Source organism: Trichosurus vulpecula, chromosome 3 (genome assembly GCF_011100635.1).
Source record: "Trichosurus vulpecula isolate mTriVul1 chromosome 3, mTriVul1.pri, whole genome shotgun sequence".
Classification (NCBI taxonomy): Eukaryota; Metazoa; Chordata; class Mammalia; order Diprotodontia; family Phalangeridae; genus Trichosurus; species Trichosurus vulpecula.
Window position 1 is genome coordinate 127,505,844 of NC_050575.1, and position 23,491 is coordinate 127,529,334.

The following is a 23,491-nucleotide window of genomic DNA, read 5'->3' on the forward strand; positions in this document are numbered from 1 at the left end:
AGAAGGTGTGGTAATCTATTTGGTGAAACTTCATAGAAATGGAGAGTCTCTGGTCACAGGCTAACAAAAAATGGATCACACTCCCTAAAGGCCTGTTAAAAATCAAGACATACATGCTAGGCCTTGAGTAAAGGTGCAGTGAAAAAACTCAGAAACAATATACATTCAATTGAAAGAAGCATGGTTCAGTGTAATAGTTCTCAAACTTTTAGAGTATGATGATCCCATTCAGTAAAACACTTGATGGCTAGCCACCAACGAAAGTGGTTATACTCCCCTATTATCTAGTGAACTGAAAGTTTTAAAATAACAAAAATCTACTATTGAACCACTAATACTTTTAAATGAATTTGCATTTTATCTATCACAAAGGTGTCAACATTTTTGGAAATGTTGTTACATATATGTATGAGACATATTATTCATTCAGTTTACAAAACAGATGCTTACTTATTTATCATACTGAGTCACTTAATGAACTAAACCCCTAATAATAAAACCATAGCCACTCAGAAGTCTATAGTTCCTGACTGGGAAACACTGGTGAAGTGCAAAAATCTTTGGACAAACAAGGAACTGGGGTTCTTCCTTATTCTTTGCAATTTTAAGGCTAGACTAGATGCTGAATGAATGAATAAAAAAGTATTTAATAAGAATAAGAAATGTGCACAGGTTTGTGCTAAGACATTTAGGATAGAAACAGAAAAGAAAGTCATTGATCTCAAGGAACTTACATTCTAATAGGGGTCAACATGACATATAGGAAAGTATAGTTATAAGGGAGATGGAAAAATGTGCATAATCATGCACAATAAATCCCCACATTTGCTATCGCTTAAAATGTTTTATTTTGCATATTTAGTTAATTATCTCTCTGTTAGGAGGTTGGGAGCATGGTTCATCATCAGTTCTCTGGAATCATGGTTGGTCACCGCACAGATCAGAGTTAAGTCTTTCGAAGTTATGTTTTTGTTATTATATAAAAATTAAATATATTATATAAATTACTTTCACTCTCCATCAGTTCTTATAAGTCTTCCTAGTTTTCTCTGAAAGTCTCCCTTTCCTAATTTCTTAAAGCATAATAACACATTCAATTGCATACACGTGACATAATTTGTATAGCCATTCTCCAATTGATGGTCATTACCTCAGTTTTTAGTCCTTTGTCATTAAAAAAAGAGTAGCTATAAAGTTTTGTACACATGGGTCATTTTGATCACTTTGGAGGAGAGGACTAAGCAGGAGTATTTCTGTGTAAGAGTATATACAATTTATTGGTTTGGAGGCATAGTTCCAAACTGCTTGAAACAAATATTTATTAAACATTTATATGTACCATGCATTGTGCTAACCACTGGGGATAAGAATACAACCTCTCAGCCAAAGTCCCTACCCTCAAGGAACTTACATTCTAATGGGGGAAGAAAACACAGAAAAGAGAGCTAAGTAGAAGGGCATGAGTGGGTTTAGGGGTGGGGGAACAGGAGGTAAAGTACCTGATGAGACTCCCAAATATGGGGGCATGTTACTGAAGTTCAGGAAGTCAGAAATGGCTGGGAGGGAAATGAAGGCAGGCTAGCCTCAGCATCTTTGCAGAATAGAAGCTCCAAAAGGAACTCACCAACGAGAAAAGGTGATCAGTAGTTGTGGAGGGATATTCAATAATATGCAGGCAGTGGAAGTGGCAGGATGACCCAAGGCAAGGAGGCCCCAAGTTCTGAAGGAACTTTGAGGATGAGGCAGAAGTAAAGGCATGCTTTAGAGGTCCAGAAAGTTAAGAAGAGCGCCAAGAGGGAGTGAATGCAGACTGACCTGGACACTTCCACAAAATGGAGGTTCCAGGAAGAACTTATTAACGGGAAAAGGGAGGACAGGCCTTATGGAAAAATATTCCAGGGTGACTAAGCCATGAGGGTAGTAGGGCTGCTCCAAGAAAAGGAGGCCCCAAGCACTAAGGGAACTTCTTGGATGAGCTAGCATGGTTCTGAAGACTAACAAATCATGGAAAAGACAAAGGGGAATGAATGCAGGCTGGCCTGGGCCCCTTCACAAAATGGAGGCTCTGGGAGGAACTCATCAATGGGAGGAGTGAAACAGGTCTGATGGAGGAAGTCATTGATCTCAAGGAACTTACATTCTAATAGGGGTCAACATGACATATAGGAAAGTATAGTTATAAGGGAGATGGAAAAATGTGCATAATCATGCACAATAAATCCCCACATTTGCTATCGCTTCTCTTCCTCTCCCTGCAGCCTGGTCCCCAGAGGAAGAGAAGGCACAGGAAGATCTAGGCAAGGAGGTCCCAGCCACTGAGTAGAGTTTCAGGATGAGACAGCAGTAAAGGCATAATTTTGAGGTCCAGGAGGTTCAGAAACGGGGCCAGGAAAAGAATATAACAATTCACAGCTCCACAACACCACACCAGTGTTACTATTTTCCCATAGCTCCTTCAACAGCTGTCATCTTTTTTGTCATTATTAACCATTCCAATGGATATGAAGTAGAACTTCTGAGTAGTTTTAATTTGGCAAATTTGCATTCCTCTAATTATCAGTGATTTAGAGCATTTTTAATAGAGCTGTTGATAGTATGAACTATAATTTGTAAACTGCCTGTTGACCATTTATTTACTGAGTTTTCTCCTTAGTTTTATGAATTTGTATCAGTTTGTTATATATCTTGAACAGGAAAATTTTATCATAGAAACTTGCTGCAGAGTTTTCCCATTTACCTGTTTCCCTTCTAATTTTAAATACAATAGATTTGTTTGTGCAAAAATTCTTTAATTTTATATAACCAAAATGTTTGATTGTTCCTTGTGGAATACTATGGTTTGTTTAGTCATGAACTCTTCCCCTGTCCAGAGATCTAAAGTAACTTCTTCCTAAATCCTCTAATTTGCTTATGACATGACCTTGATATCAAGGTCACATTCCTTTAGAATTCATCTTGGTATCTTCTTAGCATATTCTCCAAGTCTTCAGTGGAAACCAGGAAACCTTCAGGACCAAAATACACTGTTGAGGAAATGGAGGATAGTGGTAAGAGTAACAGATTTAGAATGAGAAGATCTGCAGAGAAGCTCATTCTGACTTTGCAGTTTACTATAGGACGGGGGTCCCCTTGGCAAGGCATCTTAAAGGAGAGACAGAAGGCAGTATGTGTTAGTCAAGTCAAGCCACAATCACACTCTCGACCAACGTCACTCCTCAGACCTTGATGGGGAGAGCCTAGGGAATAGCAAATCATCCAGCCCAGTAACCTCAGTCATCCACCTGGGAAGCCTGGCAATCATTCTGCAGGTGCTGAAGGCCAAGCTATTTGAAGACCAAGAAAAGAAAATTCTTGCCACAAAAGTCTTTGGCATTGTCAAATTATTTAACATCAAAAACTCGATATGATTTTGTTAGTGGAAATAACATTAAAGAAAAGACATCAACATCTGCTTTGCCACTGTGCCCCAAAGACCATGAGATTTTTCTATCTGACTTGCAGCTAGATGCTTCCATAGGTGCGACCTCCCGAGTGGGGCTCTTCTAATTTTGTATGACATCACCTGCACTTAGCACATTGCTTCGCACATCATCGTTATTGCTGTTCAGTCATTTTTCTGTTGTGTCCAACTCTTTGTGATCCCACTTGAGGTTTTCTTGGCAAAGATACTATAGTACTTTGTCATTTCCTTCTCCAGCTTGTTTTACAGATGAGGAAACTGAGGCAAACAGGGTTAAGTGACTTGCCCAGGGTCACTATAAATTCTGCATTCATTCATTCATTCATTCACCCTTAGAAGAAGTTAGGCAGCACAATGGATAGAGTACTGGATAAAGTAAGGAAGATCTGAGTTCAAATTCAGTCTCAGACACATACTAGCTGTGTGGCCCTGGGCAAGTCACTTAGCCTTTGTCTACTTCAATTTACTCAAATGTAAAATGGGAATAATAATAGCACCACCATCGCAGGATTATTAACAAATGACATAATATTGGCAAAGCCCTTGGCACAGTGCCTGACACAAGGTAGCAAATGCTTATTCCATACCCCTCAACACCTCCTAGGTTCCTACAGACCTTGTTCATTCAGGGGCTTATGGTTTGTGGTATTGTTCTCAATCTAACTTCTGCTGTCCAGTTTTCCCAGCAATTTCTGTTAAACAGACATCTGTATGCAGTAGCTGGGGTCTTTGAGTTTATCAGAAAACAGGCCAGTAGGATTGTTTGCTTTGGTATGCAATGTACCTAAATTGTTTCAGTGGTCGAATATTCTATTTTTTATCTAGCACCAATTCACATGGATGATTGCTGTTTAATATTACAATTTGAGATCTCATACCACTAGGACAACTTCTATTCTTCTGTTTTACACATTAATTCCCTTGAAATTCTAGACCTTTTATTCCTCAAGATGAAAACTTTTTTTCTAGCTGTAAAGTAGGCCTGTGGTAGTTTAATCAATATGGCACAGAATAAGCAAACAAAGTTAGTAGTGTCACTTTTATTATAGAAGTAGGAAACTAATATTTCTACAAATCTTAAGGTTGGTCTCTATAAGGAATCTTTTATTAATATCGTTCTTCTATATCTTCTAGTTCTTAGGTGTCTTCACAGGTGGGCTACTAAGTATATTCTATAGTAACTGTGAATGGAATTTCTTTTTCTATGTGTTTCTGCTAGATATTAATAATAACATGTGGAAATACAGATGATTTCCATGGTGTTATTTTATGTCTTAAAACTTTACTAAAATTTATTTCAAATGATTATGCTCTAGAATAGTCTATTAAAATCATATTATCTATAAAAAAATCTACTTTTTCCTATGCATTCTAACATTTTAAATTGAATTAATGTTGGATTTTCACAAAAGCTTTTACACATCCATCAGTATGATGATGTGATTTTGATTTTTGTATATTAAAATGTTCTACTCTATTCATGGTTTTCATTTTATTGAACTGAACCTACATTTCTGGTATGAACTCAATGTGATCATAATGGATATATTGTTGTAGTCACTTCACTACTGTTTTATTTAATATCTTTATATCAATGTTCACTCAGAATATTGCTCTGTAGATTACTTTTTCTGCATTGTGTCTCCCTGGATAAGGTACCAAGACCATATTTATGTTAAGTGAAACATTTGGAAAGATGCCATGTTTTCCTATTTACAATTTCTGTAATATTGGCATTAGTTTGTCTTTGAATATTTAAGATAATACGCTTTTAAATTCATGTGGTCCTGATTGGTTTCTTCTTTGGGAGTTCATTTATGACTTCTTTAATTACTTTTTGTGATAGGTGACTATTCAAATAATCTATTGCTTGTTTTGTTAAACTACGCATTTTTATTTTTTGCAAATATTCACCTATTTAAGTTATCGATTTTAGTGGCAAATAATTGGACTAAATAATTTCTTATAGTTTCCCTTATACCATCTTTGAGTGATGTGAATTCCCACTTCTGATTTATAATATTCACAATTTTGATTTTCTTTCCCTTTATGATAAACAAGTTATTAATTTTATTTTTTTTTCAAAAAAAGTTCATAGTTTTATTTATAAATTCAATGCATCATCATTATTATTACTATTAATTTGTTTTCAATTTAGTTTAACTCCTTGATTTTTAGAATTTTTACTTTGGTATATTGTTAAAATTTAAAAATTTTTGTTGATTTTCTAGTTTTCTTTTTAAATAGCATGTCAAGTTCAGTGATCTTTTTTTCCTTTTACTTCCCTAATTCTAATTTTTAAGGAATTATTTTCTTTCATGAGCTTTTCTACCACCTTTTCCATTTGGCCAATTCTACTTTTAAAGGACTTGTTTCCTCAGTGGATTTTTTTCCCCATTTGGCCAATTCTATTTTTTAAGGAGTCATTTTCTTCACTCAATTTTTGTGCTTTCTTTTCCAAGCTGTTGATTGTTTTTTCATAATTCTCTTGCATAACTCTCATTTCTTTTCCTAATTTTTCTTCTACCTTTCTTACTTGATTTTTAAAATCCTTTTTGGGCTCTTCCAAGAAGGCTCTTTGGGCTTGAGACCAATTCATATTCCCCTTTGAGGAATTCTGATATTGTTGTCCTCTTCTGAGTTTGTGTTTGGATCTTCCCTGTCACCATATTAGCTTCTTATGGTCAGGGCTCTTTATTGTTTTTTATTCATTTTTAAAAGTTGAGCTCTGTTTCTGAGGTACAGGAGGCACTGTCCCAAGCTTCTTGCACTGGGGGAAAGGGATCTGGTCACTTGCTTTCTGCACTGGGGCCTATGGGACTGGTGGCTTGTCCACTGCGCTAGGGTGGCCCAGCCTAGATGCATCCTTTGCGCCCTGGGTTTCAGGGCTGGCAGTTCACCTGCTGCACTAGGGCCGGAGGTCTCATAGTAGGTCTGCTGTACCTCTGGCCTGCTAAGCCAGGCCTACAGGGCCTTGAAGTATGATCTATATTATGGCTAAGAACCTCCTCTGGCTTGCCTAGACACTTCCTGCACTGGGCTCTGTTCCCCTTTTATCCAATTGAGACAGACCTTTCTGGAAGTCCTTCTAAGTTATCTTGGGCTGGAAAATTGTTTCACTCTGTCTTTTTGTGGATTCTGTTGCTCCAGGATTCTTTTAGAAGCTTGAATTAACATCAGATCCAAGGAAAGCTAGAGAGTTCAGGCAACTTCCTGGCTCCCCTCTGCCATCTTGGCTCTGCTCTCTCCCTCACATGCAAACTTTTCTCTTCTTTCTTTTGCTGATGAAAATGTTTACAGATCTATTTTCCCTCAAGAGCTGTTTTAGCCACAGTCCATAAGCTTTGGTATATTTTGTCATTGCTGTCATTGGCTTTGATTAAATTGTCCATTGTTCTTCAATTTGTTCTTTGACCAACCAATCCTTTAGCATTTTAATCTAAAATAGCTTATTAATCCTTTTTTCAGAGTTCTTTATTGAATACATTTTTTCAAGTTACGATAAATTTATCCCTCTTTGACTGTAAACACTGTGCTATGTGTTCAATCTACCTGACAGAGATGGAAAAAAAAAAAGGTAGAAGAACTATATAAACAGATGAAAGCAGGAGGAAAAAAAGGCACTAATAAGCAAAACCTCAAAGGGAAAGGAATAACAAAAGGAGGAGATCCCAGATAAGGGGAAGATGGCCTGCGAGAATAAGGTCACCATAAAAAAAGATTAAAGTAATTAAAGGGACATAGTACTGTGTTTACAGCCAAAAAGGGATAAAAATCATGACTTGAAAAAATTATTTTTATACTTTTACAGAAATATGTAAACTTAACTCCCAAATTTAAATGTGAATGGATTAAATAATACAATTAAATGAAACTGGATAAGAAATCAAAACTTTACAATTTGTTGTTTACAGTAAATAAATTTTAAAAAAAACAAGATAAACACAAAATAAAATTGAGGGGATGGAAAAAAATTTATTATGCATCAAATGAATAAAAAAAATAGGAGTTGTCATCATGCTATAAAGACAAAGAAAAAAAGAGTAAAAAATAATTGGGATAAATAAGAAAAGTATATTATGCTGAAAGGAACCATAGACCACAAACCAGCATCAATAATAAAGTTACAAACTCCAAATGCCTTAGTATCTAAGTTCACAAAGCAAACATTATTAAGGCTTCAAGGAGATATAGACAGTAACGCAATAGTAACAGGAGTCTTCAATATCCCTTTCTCAGTTCTGGATAAGTTTAATAGAAAGATAAATGAAGTGAAAAATAAAGAGCCCAACAAACTTCTGGAGAAACCATAGTTTAAAAAAAGAAAACACAACCTTATAGCATCTTCAAAATGGGATGGCTCAAAGAAGATGTAAATATCTTAGTATCATATAGAACTTATAAAAGAAAACTGACAATGTGGTAGAGTACAGAGATATTGCAAACAAAAATAAAAAGATAGAAATAATTTTAATATATCCTTTACAGACAATAATGCAATAAGAATAAAAATTGATTCTCACAAACAAAAGATCCAACTTAAAACAGATAATGACAAACAATTGTCCCTACAAGATAAAATTCTTAATTAAAAAGTCTAGGGACAAAAATTCCACCCCAAATTCATTTAAAAAAAATTCCAGAAACACAAATGAAGGAAAGTATCAAGCTAAGTTTTTGTAATTTTAAATATGAATGGATTGAATAACCTATTAAGATAGAAGGGGACAATTGCCAATTATGTGAAAGATATGTGAAAGATCATGAAAAACACATATCATGATTTCTGCAGTGAGGTTAACATCCTTAGGGGAAAATTTTATCTCCATAAGCTAGCAAAATAAAAAAGGAAAAAATGAATGAACTTAATATGTATTTAAAGATTAAAAACCCAACAAATAAATCCAAATTGAACACTAAGAAGGGAATCTTTAGGAGAGCAAAAGATAAATTAGGAACAAAAAAGACTATAGAACTCATGGACAGAAGTAAAAGCTTGTTATTTGAAGTAATTAGCATCATTGCTAAAAAATCAACAAAATAAAAAAGAGGGCATAAAAGCATATCAACAAAATACCATTTGAACAAAGTGAGATTACAACAAAACCAAAAGAAATGAATAGAATTATCCAGAAGCTATTGTAAGTAGCTAGCAAGTAAAACTGAGAACACACACACAAAAGGAGGATTACCTTCAAAAATATAAAATACTTAAACTTACAGAAGAACAAATAGACATCTTGACTAGTCCAGTCTCAAAAAAGAAAACAGAACTAGCTGTAAAGGAACTAAACCATGGTGGGAACACAGGGACTCTTGTTCCTGATGGATTTATAGGAGAATTCTATCAAACTTTTAAAGAACAACTAATACAAATACTACACAAACTCTTTACAAAAATTGATGATGAAGCATTTTAGTAAACTCATTTTATGATGTAAATACAGTTGTCTTAACACCTAAAGCAAGGAGGATAAAACAAAGATGAACTGTAGATTAATATCATTAATGAATATGAATTCCAAAAAAATTTTTTAATGATATCAACTATAGCAATTTATTCAAGAATTCATTCATTTTGACTAAGTTGGGCTTATAATAGGTTGCAAAGATAATTCAGCATTAGAAAAACAGTACAATTAATCATATGAAAAACAAAAACATCAAAAAAAATTATCTCAATGAATAAAGAAAAAAGCTTTTGACAAAATACAGCACTAATTTATACTAAAGTTACCTACAAAGTCAATGTCAAGAGGGACCTTTTTTTTTTTTTAGGATATTGAAATGTTTTTTTAAAAAAGCAAGCATCATCAGCAATGAGGATACCCTACAAGATTTCCCAATGAATACAGCAGCAAAACAAAGATGTTCTTTTTTAAAAATACAGTTCTAGAAATGCCAGCAATACAAAAGGACAAGAGAAAGAAAATAAAGGTATAAAATTAGGAAAAGAGAAGTCTAAACTATTCCTATCTACTGATGACATGATGGTTTAATTGGAAAATCCTAGGGATTCATCAAGGAAAATTAAGGAAGATAATAGCTTCAGAAAAGTTACAAGCTACAAAATAAATCCACAAAAACATCAATAGCATTTCTATATGATAACGAGAAAATCTAAGGGACTATAATAGGAAGGGAAGGGACATTTAATTAAACTGTAAAATGAATACAAGAGGATCAATCTACCTAAATACAATCAATACTTCCACAGATTCAATTATAAAATATCCTTAAGAATAATGAACAACTTAAATAGTTAGAAAAATATTAAGTACTCATGGTTGGGTGTTCTAATGTAATAAAAAGCAAAATACTACCAAATTAGATTTAAAGTTTTAATGCTATACCAAATCAAACTAACAAAAGGATATTTTATAGAATGACAAAATAATGACATTTACTTAAATGAACAAAAGATCTAAAATATAAAGGAGGAATATGAAAAAGGGTAGAAATTAAAGGGGAATCAACTTCAAGTCCTTAAACCATATGGCAAAGCATCAATCATCAAAAACAGTTGATTAAAAAAAAAAACAGAAAAGTAGCTCAATGAAATAGACTAGAATTCAGAAATTATGAAATTTATTCCTATTTTATAGGAAATTCTGAGAAGACCAGAAAGCAGTCTGGCAGAAATTAGACTTATACCAATATTTTATACCATAGTCCTAAATAAATTCAAAATGGATCTATAATCTGGATATTAAAGATTAAAGCACTAAAAATTATTAGAGAAGCAGATAATATACTTTTCACAGCTGTATATAGAGATGAAGTCTTCATCAGATAAGTAATTGAAGGGAATTCTAAAACTTAGATAATCTTGATGACATGAAAATTAAAAGTTTTTCAATACAAAATAAATATTTCTAGTGTAAGAAGGGAAGTGGTCGACTGGGCAGGGGGGCATGGGGAATTGTATCAAATTTTCAGGTAAGGTTTTGGTACCCGAGATATATAGACAACAAACAGATAAAAAGTCATTCTCTAACAGATAAGTGAGCAAAGGATATTAACAAACAGTTCTCAAAGGAAGAATTGTAAGCTATCAATAATCTTTTGCTAGGATAATAGAAAATATTATTAAATTTAAAAATCAAAACAAGTCTGAGGTTTCACCTTATACTCACCAAGTTAGTAAAGATTTAAAAAAAACCCAAGGTGGCTGTACTAAGAAAGCTTGGAAGCTAGTAAAATAAGTATGACCTGCTTGCTGACCATTCTACTTGAATCTACAGAAGAGTTGCTGCCCAATTCCAAACATTCCTTTACAGAGAGGTTAATTTCTTTTTCTTTATATGAATTAAGTTTACTTTATTAAATTTACAAAGCAGTACAAGTTACTTCTAATATTTTATTCACAACTAGTTGGTTGGTCAGAAATAAACAATAATAACGGCAAATAGACTTTTTTTTTCAAATAGAAAGCAAATTTTTAAAAACTGTTATGGTAAGATATCCATAAAAATCAGAGTATAGTAAAAGTTCATTTCTATCAAAGTTCCATCCCTAGCTCTCCTAGTTTCATTCCTTCCCACCTACAAGGTTTGGTCATCATTGCATTCTTCAGAGTACCTGAAAATCTGATTTTTGAAGATATTGTATAATTATAGTGATAGATAAAAATACGTATTAAACTAACCCAGAATATTTAGGATGTGCAAGAGCAAAATGAAGGTGAAAAATGCACTAGATCAGAGGCTTTTGCTCAACCTTTATCTGAAAACATCAACCAATACTTCCAAAAATATAAATTATATTGTGGAAAACACAAGTCTCATGCTATTAAACTTTACCAGATAGTCTTAACCAGCACATTTTAATTGGCAGCATAATGAGGTTAAAACAGTCAACAGAGAGGTTAATTTCTAATTAAACTAACATATAGAAGTTGTTGAGGAAAGGCCACCATGTTAATACGCATTCTGGTTTCATGTGAATAGAAATGGTTTTAAGACCATCAGGATTCCACAAAAGATAAATACCCCAGGGATATTAACAAAGAGTTTTCAAAAGAAAAATTATAAACAATTAACCACCATATGAAGGAATGCTCTAAATAACAGGAGTCAAATAGGCCTCATGCAAATACTGAGTGCTCACAATACTTCAATATAGAGGAACCAGACTAAAATGTAATTGGGGAATATTTAACAAAATAAATAAAAATACAATAAAATATTGATAACAGCACATTTTAACTCTAAGTCAATGTAGTCTACAGGAAGAAGCCTTATATAGGGATTAGTGATCCCTTTTCCCACCTCTGTTTCTGTTTGTCACTACTGATATAAATCATGAATAACAAAAGAAATGCAAATAAAAGCAGGCCAGAAGTTTTACTTTATACCCTGAAACTTGGCAAACATGACAAAAGATGGGAATCATCAAAGCTGGAGGAACGTAGGCACACTGATGGTAGAAGTGTGAATCAGTATAACCATTTTGGAAAGCAATTTGGAATTATGTTGCTTAAATGGCTTTACCCTTCGATCCAGAGATTGCACTACTAGGCATATACCCCAATGAGGTCATGATAAGAAGAAATTCCCCATGTTCACAAAGATATTTATAGTAGCACTTTTTGTAATAGCAAAAAACTAGAAACAAATTAGATGTCTATCAATTGAGGAATAGCTAATAAACTGTGGCACGTAAAAGTAATGGAATATAATTGGTCTGTAAGAAATTATGAATACAGAAAAGCATGGAAAAATTGATGTAATCTGATGCTAAATGACATAAGCAGAGCCAAGAAAACAGTATATACAATTACTAAAATAAAACATCCACAAAACAATAAAAAGAAAATGTTACAAAGTTACAAAGAATAAGCATGGCCCCCAAAAAAGGGATATGAGAAGACATTCTCACCCCAAACCTTTGGGATGCGGGAACTCCACAGGTATGGTGTACTAAATATATATTCAGACTTTTCCAATTTATGGATTGGTTTACTGATTTTTTTCTCCTTTTTTTCTTTTGTTAAAAAAAATTGTTATTTGAGATTTCTGGGAATGGGAAGTGGGAGAGACAGAAAGGACAATTTAAAAAATCACAGTCCAATTATGAAATCTCTGAACTGCTTTCAAAATATGTTGTTTTTGGTATCAGACAGTTTATTCTTTTTAAATTTTTTCTAATATTTCTTGCTGTCTCACAGAATCAATGATTTTTATTTTTAAGGAGTCTGTTTCTTGGGTAAAAGTCTGTCACTTTTTATTCTTAAGTTTTATTTTTACTTTCAAATCTTTCCTATAAAGCTTTTATTTCATTTTTATCTCATTTCACTTCATCTGGGTATTTATGCAATACATGTAGAAAAAGCATTTTTTTCCTTTGAGTCTCTGCTTCCAGGTGTTTTGGAGTTATTTGTTTCTTTTTGTGGTAGGCCTCAAAGGTTTGCAATAGTTTTTGATACTAGTAGGTGTTGGCTTTTTCTTTTTTTAACTTATGTCTCCAGCTTTAGTTCCTGAACACTTTATGCCAGGGCCAGCCTCTGCCCTCTGTTGTGCTTTTAGATGTGATAGCTCGGCCCTAGCTGGTGTCATTCTGGATCCCCCGAGATCCCCTGAACTGATTTCAGCCTCCTAGGGTTACTTCCCCTTGGATCTTTCAGGCCCAGAGTGTTGATCTTCAGAGCACTCTCTTACATCTCAGGATAGTGTTACAGACCTCCCCTGAGTTTGGCCTACCCAATTCTGCGTGCTCTGGGATCGTGCTGGTCACTGTTGCCTACCCTCCCTCTCCTCGGGCTTCCAAGGTCGGCCTTCTGATCCCTCAAGGGATTTCTTGGAGTCATCTTCCACGGCTGCTGCCGCTGTACGGAGAGCCCTACCCGCTACAGCAGGTGCTCTTTTATTCAGCTGGTACTCGTTTTGTTGGAGACCATTAGCTTTCAGATGGCCTAAGGGATCCTGGCTGGCTTCTGTGCAGATCAACACTATAGCTTCTCATTGGATTTATTGACAAGCTTTTGGTCTAGTGATAACTGTGGGGTGTTTCTGGAGCAGGCAGGTTGGAATGCTGCACTCTGTCTCCAATTCTGGCACCTGTGTTGGTAGAAGTCCGGTGTTCTGTTTTCTAATAATACATATGTAATCTACTTCACAAGGTTGTTGTACGGAACACATTTTGTAAACACTAAAGTCTTAAGTAAATGTGAGCAGCATTCCTGTTACTATGTTAATGACAGTAAGTGATAAAGGTCCCTTCCAACTCTAACACTTTATGATTCTAACTTCTTGCTCTCTTTTCACTCCTGCTCAATCTTCTTAAAAAAAATAAATATTTCCATTTTCTCCACCACAACACAAAACAAGTAACCAATAATAATAGTTAGCAGATATGAACCAACAAAGTCAGAAAAGTTGCTTTTGGTGCTCTGTCATTGGTTAATGTTTTACTTCAATTATATACTGGCTCAAAAGAGAAAATAAAACATGAAAACAAATACTTCACAATGAAAGGAAAACAAAGGTGTCAGAGATCCTATGGCTTGTAAATGGTTACATAAAAAAAGTTCCTAGAAATTTCCAACCAAAGCAAGGACCAAGTTTCTCTGACAGCCTTCTGTCTTACTCATGAAATGTTTGAGGCAAGAGAAGACCAGAAGAATGCCTGAAAAGCATTGATGTGAAATAGCTGAAATATCTCAAAAGATCATTTAAGATGGCCAGTAATACTGGTTTGGCAGCAAAGCTAGTCTAGAAAATTTTATGGTTTGAAAAGACTTTAGCAAGAAGAATGTTAGTGCTGGAAGAGACCTTAGAAAAGTCTATGCTTACGGAATAGTGTATATACACACTATGTGTGTGTGTGTGTGTGTGTGTGTGTGTGTGTGTGTGTGTGTCCAGCTCATTCCACTTTGCATCTGTAACACTGCCTAGTTTCAACTCCAAGAACAAGATGCCCCACCTAGGACCAGCTCATAACTTCTAATGGCTTCACCATGTAGCTAAATTCAAGACTGGATACCACCTCCCTCTGCATCTTTTGCATTTTGATTAGAAGACTGGAAGGTGGAGTACTAAACTCCTCCCAAGGCCTTCCTTTATAGAGGGCAGAAATTGGACATCCAACCCACTTGACTTTGTATCTGCAGCTCTGTCTGGTTTCAACTCCAGGAAACAAAATACCCCCTGGTGCCTGTCTTTCACTCCACTCTGCTTTCTAGCCTCCTTTTGTATATCATTTTCCATCATTTGATTGCAACCTTCTTGAGGGCAGGGACTATCTCTCTTAGTCTGATCTTAGTTTCAACTTTCTCATTTTAGCAATGAGAAAACCAAGACCTACAGAAGTTAAGTGACTTAAACAAATCCACAAAGGAAATATGTAGCTCAGATAGGATTCTAACTCAGGTCCAATAAATGAAAACTAATAAGACTTTTTTTTCTATCTCTTCTCAAAATGATGATTTCCTTCATTACTACTCACTGAAGTCAAGGAAAAAAAGAAGAGAAAATTTGATTTTGAAAATGAACAACTGATTAAGAATTATGGTATCTGAGAAAGTGATTTGGATTCAGGAACACAGCTTAAAACTCAAGAATGACAGACTCCTGGGATGGGATGGGTTTCACCTAATAAAGACTAGCTGGCTATTGAAAAATTAAATCTAAAGAGCTTGAAAATAAAAAAGGCAATGAGAAGGGGGAAATTGTTTATGTATATCTATCAAAACAAATGCAACTGAGAACAGCTACAATTAATGAAGATGAATAACAGTTAAGCTACTCAGAGGTTCACAAAAAAGGAGCCATGATCAAAGCTCATGACTTCGAATGTCTATATATGAATGCCTAAAATTTAGGCCACACACAAAGTAAACTTGTCCTTATGCAAGGACAGAAATTTGACCTCACAACTATGACTGAAATTTGGTAGAGTGAAAAACATAACTGGAAATGGCTCAGCCATTCCAAATAAGGAAAACGGCCCAAGGATGCAAACAGGAGGCTCTCACAGGAAGAAATCTAAATTATCAATAGCCACATGAAAACATGCTCTAAATCACTAATAGAGAAATGTAAATTAAAGCAATTCAGAGGGTATACCACAAATCAGATTGATAAATATAACAAAAGAGGAAACTGAGAATTGCTGGAAGGGCTTTGGGAAAACAGGCATAGTGGCAAGTTGCTGGTAGGGCTGTGAACTGACCCACGCATTCTCGAAAGCAATTTGAAATTATACTCCAGAGTCACTAAACTGCATACCTTCTGAGCCAGGGACACGATCACTAAGCCTATACTCCAAAGAAATCAAAGAAGAAAATTACTCATATGAACAAAAATGTTTACAGCAGCTCTTTTTGTTGTAGCAAAGAACCAGAAACAAAAGGAGTGCCCATAAGTTGGGGAAAATTATGGTATATCAATGTAGTAGAATATTATTATGATATAGGAAATGATGACTAGGATGGTTTTAGAGAAAGCTGGGAAAATCTGGATAAACTGAGGCAGGATGAAATGAGTAGACTCAAAAGAACAATCTACAATAACAACAACACTGTAAAGACAAACCACTTTGAAAGACTAAGTACTCTGTTCAATGAAATATAGAACCGTGATCCTAGAGGACTTATGATGAACCACACTACTCACCTTCAGAGAGAGGCAATGGACTACAGATGCAGAAAGAGATATATTTTTAGACACAGTCAATGTGAGAATTTGTTTTGACTGACTATGCGTACTTGTTACAAAAGTCTGGTTTGTTCATTTTTTCTTTCAATGCAGGAAATGGAGAGAAAGAGAAATGTTAATTTTTAAAAGTAAAATAAAAGTTATATAAAAAAGAACATGAGTAAATATATTAAAAGACATAGAATAGGTAAAATAGGAGTAGGGTAGCAGTTATATTAAGAAGATATAATTCATGTGAGGAAATCCAGGAAGCAGAGGGTGGAAGCACAGCAGAGAGCATTTGGATGACAATTAATGGAGGGAAAAACAGAAGCACTTTTGTTATCAGAGCATACGACACACCACCTGGATAGAAAAAAAAATAGATGAGGAATTCAAGAAACAGACCACAAGCCTGAAATTGAGGTAAAATATAATAGCAAGGAGGGACTTCAATTATCCAGACATCTAATGGAACTTTTTGGCAGACTGATCTGCTGAAAATAGAGCAGAGATACCTTACTGACTTGTCTGAATGTTAATTTCATCCTTCAAAACAAAGAAAAAATGATTACGACCATTCTGGAAAGAAATTTGTAATTATGCTAAAAGCAAGTGAAAAAAAATGTCTATGCCCTTTGACCGAGAGATCCCACTGCTAATTATATACCCTAAGAAAGTCAATGACAATAAAGAAAGGTCACGCACACACACACACACACACACACCCCATAATAATCATAGCTACACTTTTTGTAGTAACAAATAACTGGAAAAAAATTAGATACTCATTGATAGAGGAATGACAAACAAGTAGTGATATATGAATATAATGGAATACTACTATACTGTAAGAAACTATGACTACAACTACAGAGAAGCATGGGAAGACTTTTATGAATTGCTTTGAAGTGAAGTAAACAGAAACACAAAAAGCATATGTACAATGACTATGACAATGCAAATGGACAGAAAAACAAAATAATCAAAACTGAATGGTATGAATTTATAATAACCAAGACAAAGAAGAGATGCAAAAATGTATCCTCTACTGCAGGTCTCTTTGGAAGCTTCATCACGGGGTGGAGCTGACTCTGGGCTATCCATTGTTAGGCCAGTTAAGTGCAAGCTCTACCAGATCTTACATCAAGGCAGCAAAACGTCAAGTATGGGCCCAGCGATAGACTGCCTTTGAAGGAACAGACTAACCAAGTGAAAAAAGGCTCATTACCTGAAAGTTGACATCTCAGGAATTTTTTTCAGCCCAAATGCATAAAAGCGATAACTAAAGTGAGAAGGGGCTGTAATTAGCAAGTGGACTGTTCATACCCATGAAATTGCAGATCTTTTAAAGAACTGAAGTATGCTTCCCATTGTGAAACAAAGTACTTTGGAGAGTGCTGAGAATTCTAGCTGGTTTGGAGACTTAGAGATTTTCACAGAAGAGGCAGACCTGCCAGGAATGCTAAAAGCAACAGGTCTTTATTACAGGCACATTTTAATTCACACAAGCGGAGGCATAAGATCTAACTTGAGAAATCCAGGAAAACGAGGACATCAAGGAAACAGAGGTTCAGGGAAATTGAAACATCTGGATGACAGTCACCAAAATAAAAAAGGGATACATTCAGGTCATAGCTTCCAGAAGGGACAGGACCCAAGCTCAATTCATCCAGGAGAGGATTGGGGCCTTGGATGAGATGATCTTCATGCAATTGCAGAAAAGGAGAGGGGATCACTGACCCTTTGAGAGACTTGCCACTCCTCCTAGTGTGGTCTAGGAATACGTGGCTCCCGGACCAAACAACAGGTCAGCTCAGCAGGGGATGAGCTGGGATTTTATATGAAAGAATGGGTCCTCAGGAGCATATAATTGGTTTCCCAGTTGGGAAGTCACCAATTGGTTAGTTCTATGAGTAATGGAAGTTTCTGGAACGGAAGGTTCAAGGTAAAGGAGATTGCAAAAAAGGGAGGAGATACCAGCTATATGGAGGAGGCACATCCAGAGCAGAGACTATTAAAAGAAAGACTAGGTACCAAAAATCAGTAAGATTAGAGATAGCAAGTTTTCAATTTTGTTTCTAGAGGCCAGACAATATATGACATATGCCTTTGTGATGTTAGAGTTGTCACCTAGAAAAAGTGATTAGATTTATTTTATTGAGAAAAACTATTGGAAATGAAGGAAAGTTGCTAAGAAGTCAAAAACAACTGGGACTGTCCAAAAGTGGAACTGGAGGTAGTGGGTTTCCAACTCTTACTCCACATATGCCTCTTTTTCCACGCCCTTTTCCCTCCAATACTCCTCTCCCCCCATAAAGATTTCAAGCAAAGGTTGGTTTACTTCTGCAGACTGTTGTACAGGAAATGCATGTTTCATACGCAGGTTGGACTAAATGGCCTCTGAGACCCCTTTCAACTCTGAGATACTATGATTTAATAGAAATTTGTTGAATTGAAAAATTAGACATTAGCATGTTTGGGACTTAGGATCAGCGGACCTAGAAAACCAGGTCCTCTAAGCCTCTTCTTTCCATTATATCATGTCATCTCTGAAATAAAGACCGTCTGCAGACTGGAATAAAAAAAACACACCAACACCTTCACCCTCCCCCCTCTCCTGTCCCTACACCCTTACTTCACTAAGCCCTAAAATGATTGTACTTCTTAAAAGCAAAACATAAAAATAACATTAAAAAACCCAAAGCCATCCTATCTGAATAATTTTTCCTTTAAACACTATGTAATGAAACGTTTTCTTCTTAATTACATGCAATCTGTCTCACTTACCACACTGAGATGGACAGCCATTCCTGGATCAGGGATGGGAAGTTTGTAAAGTGTTTCAAGCAGCTCATTCCTTTGACTCTCCTGAAAAAAAAAAAAAAACAGTCCTAAATAACAAACTGAAAGTTCAGACATCAATAAGCAACCTGCATGGAAGAGTCTGGCCACTGATTCTGTGCTAGCTTGGGGTAGTCACAGGCTGGAGACAGAACTGGAAGCAGAAAATTAGGTAAATGTTAAAAATGCTCAAATACATGTATCATTTTTGCTTCTTCCCAATTCAGTTTGTGTAATACTTGAGAGCAGCCTATAATCACTTTGTTTTTCAGTGTCTGTGACATTTATTTTTCCCTTTGAAAGACATCTCATCGTAGAGATAGATGCAAAGTACAAATTCAAGAACGCTGACTTCGAATTCAGGGTCCTTTCCACTAGACCATGCTGTGGCTAAGTTTTGTTTACATTTTACTTGTGAAGACCAAAGAGATTCTCTCACAAATGTTTGGTGATATTCATAACAGATTACATTCGTTAAAAATATTTTTAAATTTTATTCTTATTTTCAGTTCAAATTCTCTCCCTCCCTTCACCCCCTCTCCAATTTTTTGAGAAGGCAAGAAATATGATACTCATTATACAAATGATATCATGCTAAACATATTTCTACATTACTTTTCATGCATTATATACCATAAATTCTGAAAATAATCCAGTAATCTGAGCCCATAACAATGATTTCAAATTGGAAACAATGTGGTTTCCTAGGAGATTAATGAAGATTTCTACCATCATCCTCAATTAATTTTTTTAAAGAATCACAGAGTATATAACACTCTACTAAGAAGCTACAAGTTAAAACAATATACAATAATGGAGGATTCTGGAACATATCAATTATTAAGGTTATTTGAATATTATCAATTGGATGTCAAAGTAATACGAATTCTAATTCAATTTCTAAATCTTTAGAAAGCATGAAAATAGAAAATACTCTCTAATCATAAACTACCCAAATGTCAATTGCCATCCTCAATCCCCATGGCCAATTTGGTCTTTGCTTCTTCAGGATATAGAAACTGAAATTTAAGAAGGGATAAATGTAAAGTCTGTACCTAGGTTTTAAAAAAAAGACAAACACAAGACGGATGAGATGTGAGTAGAACACAAAGATATCAATCAACAATCATTTATTAAGTGCTGCCTGTGTTACGGACAATGTGCTGACCACTAGGGATAAAAAGGCAAAACTGGAACAGTCCCTGCCCTCAAGGGACTTATGTTTTAATGGGGGAAACAATATATATATATATATAAAGTATATAAAAAATGTGTACAAAACAATTACAAGTTTTGGCAGAGGGTGAACTAGCAGCTAAGGCTTCACGTAGAAGGTGGTATTTGAACTGAGTCTTGAAGAAACTAGAAATTCCAAAAAGCAGAGTTGAGGAGGGTGAAGACAGGAGTGCTATACTTTTTTTGTATAGTGAATAGGCTAGTATGGTTGGATTGCAGAGTCTGAGGAGGGGATTACAGTGTAAGAAGACTAGAGAGGCATGAAGGGGACAGATAGTAAAAGATTAAAATGTGAAACTGAGGAGTTTATATTTGATTCCCGAAGCAATAAGAAACCTCAGAGTTTATTGAATAGAGAGACAATAATCAGACTTGAAATTTAGGAAAATTAATTTGCAGCTGAGTGGGGAATAGCCTGTAGTCAGGAAAGTCTTGAATCAGGAAAAGCAAAGAGAAGGCTATTGAAATAATGCAGAGGAGAGGTGATGAGGGCTAAACTGCGGTTGTTGCTGTGTGAATGGAAAGGAAAGGATGTCTGTGAGATATTGTGGAGACATGGACAAAAAGATTTCACAATGGAATGGATATATAGGCTGAGGGAGAGGCAGATGTCAAAGATGACACCAAGATTAAGAACCTGGGTGACTAGAAGGGTAGTGGCACATTAGATAGGAAAAGGGAAGTTTGAAGAAGGGTTAGTTTTGGGGAAAGATAAGAAGTTCTATTTAGGACATGCTGAGTTTGAGATGTCTATAGGACATGCAGTTCAAAATGTCCTATATGCAGTCATTGATACAGAATTGGAGCTTAAGATAGAGACTAGGGCTAGATATACAGACTTGAGAGCCATCTGTATAGAGATTGTATTTGGATCCATTAAAGTTGATCGGGTAACCAAGAGAGAAAGAGCACTGAAAGAAGAGAGAAGAGGGCTCAGGTCTGGAATAGACCCATAGTTAGTGGACAGGACAAGGATTATGAATCAGCAAACAAGAATGAATAGTGGTCAGACAGGTAGGAGGATGCCATGAAAAGAGAGATCTTAGCCAACATTGTCAAGTGTTAAACAGAATTCAAGCTGGAAAAGGACAGAGAAAAGGTCATTAATTTGGGGGGGGGGGGGAGGTAAGTGGTGTGGAGACAATTGGGGTTAAGTGACTTGCCCAGGATCACACAGCTACTAAGTGTCTGAGGCCAGACTTGAACTCGTTCTCCTGACTCCAGGGCCAGTGCTCTATTTACTGCACCACTTAAGCTGCCCCAAGGTCATTAAATTTGACCATTAAGATATTGTTGATAATTTTGGAGAAGAATTTTCATTTAAATGATGAAGTAAGAAGTCAGATTGCAGAGGAATACAAAGAGAATGAAAATGAGAACAAATGAAAAAATATTTATTAAGTAACTACTGCAAAGCACCATGCTAAGCATTGGGGATACAGACAGAAACCAAAACAGTCCTCCTTTTTAAGGAGCTCACATTCTATTATGGGAAATAACACATATAGGAAGTTTCTGTTTCAGTAAGATGGAACAGTTCCATGGTCCTTAGGGTTCAGGAGCAAGGCTGATAATAATGCATTAGTGAGAAAAGAAGTGAAAAGACTGAGTATAGACAGATTTTTAAAGTTTAAAAGGAGAAGAAAGGTAAAGAGTAAGGATAACCCTAAGTGAGGGTTTTTATTTTTCTTAATTTTATTTTTTTTCAGTTACATGCAAAAAAATTTTAAATTTTGTCCTGTACAATTTTGAGTTTGAAATTCTCCCCCACCCTCCTACTTCTTACACCCTCTCTTCCCCACCCTCATCAAGAAGGCAAGAAATTTGATAAAGGTTATAGATGTGCAGTCATGTAGGACATATTTCCTTATTCGTCATGTTGTGTAAGTGAGGGTTTTTTAAGAATGAAGGATTATTGATATCTTTGTAGGCACCAAGAAAGAAACCAGTAGATAAGGAGAAACTGAAAATTCAAGTAAGAATAAGGATAACAGTGGAGAGAGTATTTTGGAGAAGTCAGGAGGGGATGGGATCGAGGGTCCATTTACAAGTACTGGCCTTGGTGAGGAGAAAGACCATCTCTTTGTTAAGAGATTGGAATAAAGGAGTCAGTGGTGGAGAGGGAGGCCAAACAGTTGTGAAAAGAAGAGACTGGATTATCATGTGATGAATAGGGAGTACAGCAGAAATTCACTGGAATGTTTTTGTTTTGTTTTGTTTCCCCAGTAAAGCATGAGGCAAAGGACTCAGCTGAGAGAGTGAGGTGAAAAGGAAGTCTGAAGAGAAACAATAACATTTGAAAAAACCTTTGTGGATAGCAGAATAAGGAGTCAATTAAGGAAGAGGAAAATGAGTGCCCATCGGGCAATGCCATGAGTGCCCAGCTGAGATTAGATAACAAATCTATAGTAAACATGGGCAGCTACTTTGCATTACTTCTAGCTCCATACAGCAGCATATAAGGAAGAGAGGAGACAGATGGTGATGGCAATCCAAGTTTGTATTTTGGCAAAGAAAGAGTAGGAAAATGGGAAAAGACATTTAAGGATAGAAGACTCTGAAGTTGAACTGGTTAACTATATGGCTGAGGTTGAGAAATAAGAAATGAAGACAGAACAGGAATAAGTAATGGCCTCAGAAAGTACTGAGACCAACAGATATCAGAAGTCATGATACAGCCAAAAAGTAAGCCTCGGAAGGGTAGGGCATAGGGAAAATTGAAAGACAGGTTATAATCAGATGGAGAAAATCTCATGGTTTTTCATTATAAAAATGGAACATTTGTGGATAATGGCAAGATGCAAGATGTCTTCATGTCTGTGTGTAGTTGAAGTGGAGTAGAGGAGCAGGTTGTGGGATCTGAGGAGACTGAGGAACTGAGAGGTTAGGATGTTTCAGGGAGCATCAATGTGTATATTAAACACCCTAGCATAAGGGCAAAAACTGAAGAGAAAAAGAAAACAATGAATCATGTACTGGACTCTTAGAGAAAAAATAGAGAATGACCTGGGCATTGGTAGAGAAGGGCTGAAGGGCTGGTGAAATATTTCTTGAAGAGAAAAGAAATGGTTTGAACAGCTATTGTAGAGAAGGAAAGAAAATCAAGTTGGGAGGAATAAAAGTTTTGTCTTGCTGTGATGAGGCCCAGATGAAGTGAGACCATATTAATGTATAGTAGATCTAGTCAGCACAGTTCTAAGACTTTCACCAGCTCTGTTCAGCATCACATAAGTAGGATCAGAGGAGGCAAATGGTAGCAGTAATCCAGATTAGAGTTTGGCAAGGCTTAAGTAGTGAAAAGACAAAGAAGCAAGGA

The 23,491-nt window shown here is 35.7% G+C and overlaps 1 protein-coding gene across 4 annotated transcripts in view; it reads right to left on the reverse strand.

Annotated features, from left to right (window-relative positions):
• Nucleotides 1–23,491, reverse strand: part of DENND1A (DENN domain containing 1A) — a 697,281-nt gene that overhangs the window by 340,399 nt on the left and 333,391 nt on the right. For all 4 annotated transcript variants that reach the window (XM_036750170.1, XM_036750168.1, XM_036750169.1 and 1 more), the window contains exon 7: nucleotides 18,886–18,966. In XM_036750170.1, the coding sequence (XP_036606065.1) occupies nucleotides 18,886–18,966 (81 nt within the window). The remainder of the gene's footprint in view (nucleotides 1–18,885; nucleotides 18,967–23,491) is intronic.